This window comes from Coregonus lavaretus (genome assembly GCF_964263955.1).
Source record: "Coregonus lavaretus genome assembly, contig: HAP1_SCAFFOLD_3293, whole genome shotgun sequence".
NCBI classification, from domain to species: domain Eukaryota; kingdom Metazoa; phylum Chordata; class Actinopteri; order Salmoniformes; family Salmonidae; genus Coregonus; species Coregonus lavaretus.
In genome coordinates, this window is record NW_028164073.1 from 18276 (window position 1) to 30782 (window position 12507).

The following is a 12507-nucleotide window of genomic DNA, read 5'->3' on the forward strand; positions in this document are numbered from 1 at the left end:
CCCCTGTAGTTTATTTTTAGTCATTTAGCAGACACTCTTATCCAGAGTGACTTAATATATTTTTTGTGTAATTATTTTTTTCATACCTGCCCCCCAGTGGGAATCAAACCCTAAACCCTGGCATTGCAAATACCATGCTCTACAAACTGAGCCTCCTCATCCCTGCCACAATTCAGACTACTGGACATAATTATAATTCCTATCTAAACCTAACGGCTTGTGAAACCCCCACACAGAGGTGAGGAGCTTCGAACATCAGAACAATGGCCTGACAACACCTGAGACATTTTTTAGGAAGATGGCATCATCTGGTTCTATTGCCAACATGATTAGCTAAGTTATAAAAAAGTATATTACAGAGTTAGGCTTTCACAATAACATTCCTGGAAACAGATTGTAATTTTGATGCGCATAGGAATCATGAGTGCATTCAGGTGCGTATGCCACGGCTAAGTTTATTCACAGTAGACAAACAGGCTCATTCTGTTCAGAATAACCCAGGGTATGACGTCATGTCATCTTGTAACTATACATCAAATATAGTGATCATAAATGTTGACACTGTATTTGACATGAGTTTTATAATAAGAAAATTTGAAGTGCACATTTGGACTCATGGGTGTTTTGCTTGCTTGTATGACATCAAAGCAGTATTTATTATAGTCCTCAACGTCTCATCTTTCAAAATACATTTAGTCCTCTGAAGCGTAGAGCCTGTGGTCTGAAGTCATGTATAGCATGTTACTGTACAGCCACTGCGTACCAATTTAGGCGTTTATCAGTGCCATTTTCAACCTGTATACTTTAAAGGGCTACATACAAATTGTGCAACAATATTCTATATAACATGGAGTCAGTAACTCCCCTGGGTATGAATTGTCTCTCTATCTTATATGTCTTCTATATGATGTTCTCCTCTCCTCCTCTCTTCTCTCCTCTATTCACTCTATTCTATCATCCACACCACATGCCAGCTTCAACACAATCCATTTACAAGTTAAACACACACCTTGGAATAAATAGCAAAGGAAAACTACTACTAGATGTATTTTTTATTTCCCATCACCATAAATCATATTTAATAACTGAACAGTAGCAGACCTAACTTCATCTGTTCCTGACTCTGGGTAGTGGATTAAAAAGACCATCAATCTCCAATGATATTAAAGTACAATTCTGAACATTACTGATATACTGAGTGGCAAGTCAAGATATCTGCTGGTTTTATTGCTGGGTTAACAGCACCACCTGCTGGACAGGTTTAATGTTGCTTGACTGAGCAGTACGGGAGAATAAAAGATGCCAAACTTAGGGCCGGTTTCCCGGACATCTCCATTGAACATGCTTTTTAGTCTAGGACGAGGCTTCATCTGTGTCCGGGAAACCGGCCCATATAGTTCCATTAGCAAGTAAGTAACACTACCTGTTCCATGATACTGAGGAAAATGACATTGGGACAGAGAACCAATTGAGAAAACATTTCAATGGTTCTGAATGCCAACCAACATACATTAACAGCACACATCATGATTAATGTAAATGTAGCCAATTAAAACATTGCATTTGATAAAAATACGTTAAGTTTTAATTAAACTCTGAAGATTAAATCAGTCAGACAAAAATAATTGTACAGAAAAACAGAGTATTATATCTGGGGACCATCACCACCAGCATGACTAGTATCTATGTGGACCCTACTACAGTTTAACCAGCTCAGCTATAGACTACACCAGCATGACTAGTATCTATGTGGACCCTACTACAGTTTAACCAGCTCAGCTATAGACTACACCAGCATGACTAGTATCTATGTGGACCCTACTACAGTTTAACCAGCTCAGCTATAGACTACACCAGCATGACTAGTATCTATGTGGACCCTACTACAGTTTAACCAGCTCAGCTATAGACTACACCAGCATGACTAGTATCTATGTGGACCCTACTACAGTTTAACCAGCTCAGCTATAGACTACACCAGCATGACTAGTATCTATGTGGACCCTACTACAGTTTAACCAGCTCAGCAGTACCATTATTGAGCCAAAACCCAGGATAGAGGGGCTGAGTGAATGTGGTCTGGACTCTGTGGAGGAGGGTCACTGTGTCAGAGACACTGTAGAAGGACAGAGTACCTGCCTTGTGATCCAGGTCCACTCCTACTCTGGAGGACTGAGGGCCTGATACTTTAGTCACAACATTATTGTGTCTGAAACAATAACCACCACTAGAGCACACTAAACACCAGGACTTGTCATTGTGTCCAAATCCATCTGTTCTGCTGATGTCTTTATATGAGACTGCTGTATGAACATCCCCCCCACTCCACTCCACCTCCCAGTAACAGCGTCCAGACAGACCCTCTCTACACAGAACCTGCCACCAGTTGGTGAATCTGTCTGGATGATCAGGATATGGTTGGACTTGGCCTGTATTGGTCACCTTTCTGTTCCCTTCAGACAGAGAGAGGCGTTTGTGTGCTGTGTTTGGGTCCAGTGTGAGCTGACAGGAATCTGGGAGAAGAGCAGAGCAGAGACCAATGAGGGGAGTTAGAACAATAAGTGAAGTCAGATACTGTATCTACCCTGTCTTTGATTAGAGCACAGCAGAGATCAAATCAGAGAAATATGAGGAGTCAGATAGATACCCAGTCTTTGATTAGATCTACTATTGCTATATATTTCTAGAGGGATTGTTAGGAGTGTCAGTAAAAAGAGACTGTTAGTTACTTCAGAATAAAGAGACTCACATTGTAAGAACTGTTCTCTGGTCTTGGGCTCTGGAGGCAGTACAACATCCACTATATTCACTACAGACACACAAACACATTCACAGAGAGAGGGAATGTTATCATCATACCATATTCCACATGTATATGACTAGTAGGGAACTTTCAATGGTCTAAAGTTGATGTTCTTATTATTTTCAACACACCTGTAGTGGAGATCTTGGTCCATTCTCCTTTAAGGACGTCTTCTAGTTTCTCTCTCAGTTCAGACACAGTCTTACTCACATCTCCAAAGTACTGAAGAGGACGGACAACGATGCTGGGTAAGTCTGAAGATACACTGGTACCGGAGAGAGACTGATAACTCTGGAGACAGAGACAGAGACAGAGACAGAGCCAGAGAGAGAGAGAGAGAGTGAGAGGGAGCAGAACCAAATGATTGAGAGTTTTAATTTCATATCACATGTATCAAGGCAGTTGAGTTACCTGGAGGAAATGGATGTGATCCTCTGTGTGTGAGAGCTGCTCCAGCTCAGTTCTTCTCTTCCTCAGCTCAGCTATCTCCTGCTCCAGTTGCTCCAGGAGTCCTTCAGCTTGACTCACTTGAGCCTTCTCTTGGGCTCTGATCAGCTCCTTCACCTCAGAGCGCCTTCTCTCAATGGAGCGGATCAGCTCAGTAAAGATCTTATCACTGTCCTCCACTGCTGCCTGTGCAGAGCGCTGTTAAGAGAGAGAGAGAGAGAGACTTGTCTTACTTTAATGAGCCATCCTCATTACACTAACACCCCCACCCCTAAAAGCACATTGCGTGCCACCACAACCTCCACACAATCACATTATCCAGTACCCAACACCACAGTACAATACACCATCCAGCACCACATTCCAACCGTCCATCCAACCCCTCCTCTCCAGCCGTACAGACAGCCCCCCTGAGCCCCCATACCTCCTGAAACATCTCCACACTGTTGATCATTTTGTACAACTCAAACTCAACCCTAAGGCGTCAACAGTAATGGCATTACCCTGGCAACACAGAAAAAACATGATGAACAGTCTGTCATTGCAGAAAACGGACACCCCTCCCCAACTCCCAGGTCAACCCGAGCCAACCAGCTATTGGTGTCCAGGGCTCCATGTAATACCCTCCACTGGACGACCCCTGACCTTTCCAGCACTGGGAGCTTATAGAGCACCCTCCACCTATACCCTGCCATGCTCTCAGCCCCCACAACCCCCTGCCACTGATGCCCCTTCACTCCCACTAAGCTCAGAGTGTTAAAAGTCAGTAAGTCCTCCGGACTCTCCTGCCAGTCCCCAGTCTCTGCTGTCACTTGCAGTGGTGGAAACGGTGGTGGCCCCTCATGTGCATACATTTTTAAATATGGGTGGTCCCGGGGATAGAACCCACTACCCTGGCATTACAAGCGCCATGCTCTACCAATTGAGCTACAGAGGACCACAGAGTTCTGCCCTCTATAAATCAGAGTACAACTCCACAGCCTCATCTCCCCCACAACAGAAGTTACCCACCCATCAGGCTCCCTCATCTCCCCCACAACAGAAGTTACCCACCCATCAGGCTCCCTCATCTCCCCCACAACAGAAGTTACCCACCCATCAGGCTCCCTCATCTCCCCCACAACAGAAGTTACCCACCCATCAGGCTCCCTCATCTCCCCACAACAGAAGTTACCCACCCATCAGGCTCCCTCATCTCCCCCACAACAGAAGTTACCCACCCATCAGGCTCCCTCATCTCCCCACAACAGAAGTTACCCACCCATCAGGCTCCCTCATCTCCCCACAACAGAAGTTACCCACCCATCAGGCTCCCTCATCTCCCCACAACAGAAGTTACCCACCCATCAGGCTCCCTCATCTCCCCACAACAGAAGTTACCCACCCATCAGGCTCCCTCATCTCCCCACAACAGAAGTTACCCACCCATCAGGCTCCCTCATCTCCCCACAACAGAAGTTACCCACCCATCAGGCTCCCTCATCTCCCCACAACAGAAGTTACCCACCCATCAGGCTCCCTCATCTCCGCCACAACAGAAGTTACCCACCCATCAGGCTCCCTCATCTCCCCCACAACAGAAGTTACCCACCCATCAGGCTCCCTCATCTCCCCACAACAGAAGTTACCCACCCATCAGGCTCCCTCATCTCCCCACAACAGAAGTTACCCACCCATCAGGCTCCTTCATCTCCCCACAACAGAAGTTACCCACCCATCAGGCTCCTTCATCTCCCCACAACAGAAGTTACCCACCCATCAGGCTCCCTCATCTCCCCACAACAGAAGTTACCCACCCATCAGGCTCCTTCATCTCCCCACAACAGAAGTTACCCACCCATCAGGCTCCTTCATCTCCCCACAACAGAAGTTACCCACCCATCAGGCTCCTTCATCTCCCCACAACAGAAGTTACCCACCCATCAGGCTCCTTCATCTCCCCACAACAGAAGTTACCCACCCATCAGGCTCCCTCCTCTCCCCCACTACAGAAGTTACTCCCCCTTCTGCTGTCCCCATCTCTCCCAAAAGCCTTGGAAGCTTGAGCAAAAAGTGACATCTTGGAAGAGCTTTACATGGAATTTCCAATAGGACACCTGCCTGGGTCCTGTTGAAACAGAGAACTGAGCCCTGTACTAGGTGCAGACACATTTTGGAAAGCAAAGACAAGGTCATTGATTTAGGCTCTAACCACTAACAACCTACCCTTACACACCTCTTTTTCTACCCCTGCACTAAGATTTGTGCCATGGCTCAGCACCTGCGCCCCCTTCCACCAGACCCCCAATACACTTAATTAATCACATCACTGTGTGTCTCTTGCAAAAAAATCACGTTTAAATGTTTTGGTTTGACATATTCCCCCAGTCTCTGCCGCCGTTCATGTTAAGGAAGTCTAACCGTGAAATCTCCATAAGAGGTGGGAGGGAAATCACCACAATCAGAAACCAGTAGAGAAGCCCATAAAGCCGCCATGCCAGAAAAAAACATCAATTTAAGCAGATTCTGAAGAAATGCCCTTAAGAACCCATGACCCATTTTCTCAGCCTATACCGCTTCCTGGGTGAGAGGACACTAAACCCCTCATTCTTCATCACGTGTTGTACTGACCTTACAAACCTTCCAGGATCAATCAAATAAGACTCCAGCAGAACCTTCTTTTTCCCGTTTAGTCTCCATCAGGAACCTAGAAAGTTCTCTCACTGTATATACTGGGCCCTCAGCCTGACATCCCTCTGGATCCAATGAGCCATCTGAAAACGAGACCGCCTTGTCCTCCGCTCCCGCAGACTCACCTCCCCCCTCTTCCTCCTCCTCCATTGGCACGGTACCGTCCTCCTCCTCCCCAGTCTCTGCCCCCCTGCACTTCCCCCCTGATCAGTGCCTCTTCCCCAATGACAGGCAATATTTCCTGGGATGAGCCCACCAAGCCTTCGCCCACCGGAGTCTCTGTTACTACAGAAACCTGCCTCAGCTCATGTAGCCCAGCTGCAACCCTCCCCACCACCGCTTTCTCCACGGCCTGCGCACCACCACTTGGCCATGCACTACTACCGTGTAGCTCAGTTGGTAGAGCATGGCGCTTGCAACGCCAGGGTTGTGGGTTCGTTTCACAGGAAAACTCCTGCCTGAGCTTTTTACTGTCCCTTTCCACACTGCTAACGCAAGAGGAAGGACTGAAAGTAATATAATGATGATTCATGTTTATTATTACCTGTTTTTATGGTCATGTTTTGAAATTATACTTCATTACTATAATGATTATCAATAAGCCTAAACATTAATTCAGTCACCTCTGGTCGACAAAAACGTATTTTCCTAGTACATTAATTGTCAAATTCATCAACCAGCATCGAGCACTCTGCCTTCTCAGGCAAGCGAGGGGCATGTTGAGGTAAATATGCTAACCGCCAAGGTTGCATTATGTCATTTATTGGTGGGCTGGAAGATGCAGTGTTTTTTCTTTTCTATTCAGAGGCTATTTACTCCCAATATGAGATAATTTTATATAGAAGGTTTTTATAATCCATGTTTCCTAGGGTTAAGGTTAGCGCATCTAAGTAGGGATTATTTGGGTTCAATACCTGTCCTACCTATCAATCATATTGCTGCTTGTAGCCTATAACTGATGATCCCCACACTAGAAACACCCAAAACTATCTGTGCTAGCAAACCCTGTGTTCCACCCCTCCCCTGTGTAACCTTGAGGTTTGTTAAGAAACAAACACTTGTCTACGAAAAGAGACAACATGTTTAACGGATTCCGCTTGGCACCCAGCCGAGAGCACACGGAAACCACTTGCAAATTTACCAAAACTAACCAACTACTTGCGGTCTGTTCGTAAGCAATAAACGGAGGCAGATTAGCCACCACAACTCTTATCGAAAGAGGCGACATCTGCACCAACACACCCCTCACAACAAGACAAACCTTTTTCATTAACACAACCACCGCCTTGTTCATTCTGGATGCAGAGTCCAGATGTTCCGCTCCAACCTGTTCGCCGACCATGAGCAAAACTTCCTCCACACCTTTCTCCGGAACGGACCCGAAGCGACAGCGTTTCTTCTCCACTCGGTTGAGGCCATCACGCCGCCCTAACAAACTACCCCTACTCCCCCCTCAACTCTAAACGATAAACAGTGGAAACCAATAAACAAACCCTCCACCATCAGAAAATAAATTCATTAAATACGCAAGAACCAAAAGAAAAAAGAATAGTAGCCCTCCTCACGAACCACAAATCTCTCACGCAACCAACTTCTTCTTCTATGATATAATGGCGGTCCACAAACCAACGTTAAAGGTGCATGCCGCCACCTACTGTGCTGGAGTGTGTGGTCAATCACGGTTTCCAACATTTCTAAATCCTCCTACCTAACTCAGTACTTCTGAGAAAATAAAGAAGAGCCCTACTAACTTCTAATAGACCCTCCCCCATCCCCAAAATCCCTTCCAAACCCCCCCAACCCCGTCCAACCTCAATGACCCTACACATCTTTCCCTCTCTTCAACATACTTACAACAATATAACAACACATGCTCCACCGTTTCATCGACGTACCCTCCAGACACAAACCATTCACATGCTTGCCAACCAGATGTAATGACGAGTTCAATGTACAATGTTCTAAGCACAATCGAGAAAACACCACCTCTTCCTTCCTAATCTGACCTTTGAATCTTGGTCCACCGACATTTCCCCCAACTGGACTATAATATAAATCCATTATACTTTGTGATACAAAATGGGAAAAGGGGAAATTATAATGATACAAAAAACACCCTTCCAACTAACCCTACACTCATTAAATACCCACTACCCCATTCCACTACTTTGACCCTATCTGCTCCTGCATCATGCCAACGGCCTGGGAGGACGGGACACCACCACTCAACACACCCTGTAACTCTTCTGAAGTCTAATCTTGTATGCCCAAATACTTCTCTGCAGCTGCCACCACAATATCTATTTTCTGTGATTTACGTTCCATTTGTGCGGTACAGTTGATAACCATTGCTATGAACGCTAAGAAGCTAACTTTACTAAAGCATATATCACTCGTTGGCCTATCCCTCTGTGCTGGCACAGATCTACTACTCACAGGGATCCTCTCAGGATCTCTCACCTTTGACCCATCCTCCTCTACTTTCTTCACTGCCTCAGCATACGACACCTTCTGCACTACTCTGACTCTAGCCACCTCAACCTGCCTCTCTCGCACCGGACACTTCCGATCCCCTTCAACATGGGCATCCCAATAGTTGACACACAACTTTATCCACCGAAACTACACAATCCTCTATCCCATGCCCTCCTGCACACTTCCCACATCTTGGATCTCCCTCCTACAAACTGCTGCAACATGACCATAAACGTTGCACCTGAATCAGCACAGTGGATTCGGCACAAAAGCTCTAACAGGATAACTGATATATCCTACCATGACTTTCTCTGACTGACAGTGACTCCTCTGTTTCACCACGCTCAACACCAGGTCTGCACCAAACGGCGGGCATCACAAACACCAGGAATCTTCAACTTGAATTGCTCAACCTCCACACTTAACGCTACTCCAGAAATCACTCCTTTCAATGGTGCCCTGTTCCTAAGAGCAAAGCAAGAAACAGATCTTGACCCAAGTTGCGTGACACAGAGCGCCCACTCCCTCTGATCAGAAGAAACACCAACAAATATCACAAGTCCACTACAGGTTACCTTCACTGATTCAACTGCACCCAACTCCTTTCCCACCCACCCTGAAACCACAAATGGATCTACCAAAAGGTATGGATCCACGTTCTCCTACAATGTAACTCCTACTGCACCAGATTCTTCTTTATCATGTCCATTGATGCCAGGCTCTGGTTCTGAGCTCTTCACCACACCTTCTACCTCACTTAACTCTCCCTCATTCATTTCCATTTCACCTCCAGAACTCGGTCTGGCGAATGGCTCACTCTGTTTGCACTTGAGTTATAACATGTGAAATGTCTCTATTCCTTTGGAACTTTTGTGAGTGTAATGTTTACTGTTCATTTCTGGTGGTTTATTTCACTTTTGTTTATTATCTATTTCACTTGCTGTGGCAATGTAAACATATGTTTCCCATGCCAATAAAGCCCTTTGAATTCAATTGAATTGAGAGAGAGAGAGAGAGAGAGAGAGAGAGAGAGAGAGAGAGAGAGAGAGAGAGAGAGAGAGAGAGAGAGAGAGAGAGAGAGAGAGAGAGAGAGAGAGAGAGAGAGAGAGAGAGAGAGAGAGAGAGAGAGAGAGAGAGAGAGAGAGAGAGAGAGAGAGAGAGAGAGAGAGAGCTCCATGTTAATGTATAGGGGACATGAGTCGGTCATGGTTACTCATGGTTATGTGATGAGGTAGCCCCGCCTTCGACTTCAAAATCAGTGTCGGCCCTCAACCCAATAGGGAATGTCCTCTTGGTGTAACGGTCAAGATGTTGCTTTCTCCCTCAGTAGACCCGGGTTCATATCCCGCCGGTTACATTAAGCAGTCTATTCTCTGAAAGGGGACCAGACAGCCTGTTCCCAACAGTGGGGTCAGTGGGATTGGGTAGGGGCATCTCTCTCTCTCTCTCTCTCTGACTGGAGAAGAGAAGTGAAATGGTGTGTCTCCTCTGGTCAACAATCCTCACCTTGAGAGACTCCACAGCCTGTTGGAGCTCCTTCAGCTCCTTCTCTCTCTCCTGGAATCTCTGCTGGACTTTCTGCTGACTCATCCCCAGCTGCCTCTGTGGAGAATCACTCTTCAATGAGCTATCAAGCTTTATTTGTCCAGTAGATCAATAGTATAGTAATGGGACATAGGGCCCATAGAAGATAGGGATTAAAATGTTGAGGAAGTGTCTGTGTGAAATTATATTATTACATTTTTATGTGAATGATTATAGTTTTAACAGTGCACAAAACAGGGGAGCTGATTGGGTGTTTGATAACAAATTACAATGGTGTTTGACTTTAGAAAATGGTGATACATTTGGAGACTCAGGGTTAACACATCTATATAATCAAGGTTTGTGTTCATATTTATTCTGCTGTGGATTGATTTCATTTGAATGATCTCATATTCAAACAGCCTTAGTTCATACTCTATCTTTAATTATTTGATTATCAGACAGTCACCAACAAGTTGTTCTGGTCTTACCTGTTTCTCAGTCCTCTCTGCTGCAGCTGACACTGTATCATGGCCTTTATGTTCATCCATTGTACACAGCATACAGATACACTGCTGATCGGTACGACAGAAAACCTCCAGCAGTTTGTCATGATGAGAGCAGATCTTCTCCTGTAGTTGTGCGGTGGCTTTGACCAGCTTGTGCTTCTTCTAGTTTAAATGAATACTGTATGTATTGACTGATCATTGAGAATGAGGTAATACTTTACATTACAGTGTGGGTATTACAGTTAGGCCTAGGGTCAGGGTTAGAGTTACTACATTCAGCAGTAACCCTAACCCTAGCCATATCTAGGACTTAAAAGAGAAGACGTTTTATAATCAGAGTTCTTTGTATCTCTTCTTAGTCAGACAGAAACCCCCCAACATCTTATAGGTGGACGGGGTTATGAACATAACCAATGAATTATTTCTGCAACCAGATGAAATGAAACTGCCTTTCAGCAGGAAAAGCTTCTCTAATAATCCTAACCATTGCTGGGTGTCTTCAGAGACTGAGGTATAGAGACACACTGTCATTATGTGGTATTGTGGGTAGAGTGATGAGGAAAATGTTTTATTTAATCAATTTTAGAATAAGGCTGTAACGTAATAAAATGTTGAAAAAGTCAAAGGGTCTGAATACTTTCCGAATGCACTGTATGGCAGCTAGAAATCAAAACTGGATGGTCTTCAGAGATAGATGAGAGGGGCTGAGGGTAGCTGAAGGCGGGGACTAAAAACAAACAAAAGATAACTAATGTAAAATGTAGTGTCTGGGAAATGTATGTAGTATGTACATTTATAAGCTGGAAGTGGAAGCCTAAGTATTGTTTGTCCATTAGTTTAGGAGGGGTGGTAGGGTTAGGGGAAAATAATAAAGAAGGAAAATATATTTAAAATAATATTTACAAAACATATATATGGGGGATTGGAAATGATGCAGACAATTACACAGATAGAAGCCCCAATATATCTGCAATGTTAAAGCTGATCCTATAGCTGTACGGTGGCTTTGACCAGCTGGTGCTTCTTGAAACCAGGAGATTCATAGTGAGGTTGGAGGTGAGTCTCACAGTAAGAGGCCAGACACACCAGACAGGACATGAGGGCTTTCTGCTTTCTGGTCCCAGTTCTCCACCACTTAGGCGAGCACAGCACTCCTGTTCAGAATAGGTCTTGGGGTGAAGGTATGTCTGCACTGCACTCAATCTGGTTTATTTAGTACCCCAGCGCAGGTTAAGTAGTGGAAAGAACATGTTGGGTTATTTTGACCCAGACAGTTTGGTTGCGTGAATAACCCAATATGTTGGGTTGTTAGTATTAACAGAACACGGGTTAATTTAACCATCAGTTGGGTATTTTTTACTCTCATGCTTGGTTGACCTAGCAACTGGGTCTGTTTTAATGTCATGCTCGGTTGACCTAGCAACTGGGTCTGTTTTAATGTCATGCTTGGTTGACCTAGCAACTGGGTCTGTTTTAATGTCATGCTTGGTTGACCTAGCAACTGGGTCTGTTTTAATGTCATGCTTGGTTGACCTAGCAACTGGGTCTGTTTTAATGTCATGCTTGGTTGACCTAGCAACTGGGTCTGTTTTAATGTCATGCTTGGTTGACCTAGCAACTGGGTCTGTTTTAATGTCATGCTTGGTTGACCTAGTAACTGGGTCTGTTTTAATGTCATGCTCGGTTGACCTAGCAACTGGGTCTGTTTTAATGTCATGCTTGGTTGACCTAGCAACTGGGTCTGTTTTAATGTCATGCTTGGTTGACCTAGCAACTGGGTCTGTTTTAATGTCATGCTTGGTTGCCCTAGCAACTGGGTCTGTTTTAATGTCATCCTTACTGTAGGTTATTTTAAGGCGTTTACATACTGTAAACTCAATTTTTCCTTATTAAATTCTTCTATAATATGTAGAGTATTTATTACATATTATAATAAGGTATACCACTGTATTATAGCCCAACAATGAGACATACGTGGACTTTTAGGAAACTCTATAAGCATCATTGAAGCTACAAAAATGTCAATGTTCAACCTTAACATGTGCTAACTACGAAACAGACCAGATGAACAGGAATTAT

At 44.8% G+C, this 12507-nt stretch overlaps 1 protein-coding gene across 1 annotated transcript in view; it reads right to left on the reverse strand.

The window, feature by feature from the left end:
- Positions 1-1946: 1946 nt before the first annotated feature.
- The window catches only part of LOC311117489 (E3 ubiquitin/ISG15 ligase TRIM25-like), a 33954-nt gene continuing 23393 nt past the window's right edge, over positions 1947-12507 (reverse strand). The window contains exons 7-13 of the mRNA XM_084192413.1: positions 10800-10809; positions 10411-10584; positions 9902-9997; positions 3215-3448; positions 2935-3094; positions 2750-2809; positions 1947-2513 (exon numbers count right to left, since the gene is read on the reverse strand). Coding sequence (XP_084048539.1) covers positions 2008-2513; positions 2750-2809; positions 2935-3094; positions 3215-3448; positions 9902-9997; positions 10411-10584; positions 10800-10809 — 1240 coding nt within the window. The 3' untranslated portion in view covers positions 1947-2007. The remainder of the gene's footprint in view (positions 2514-2749; positions 2810-2934; positions 3095-3214; positions 3449-9901; positions 9998-10410; positions 10585-10799; positions 10810-12507) is intronic.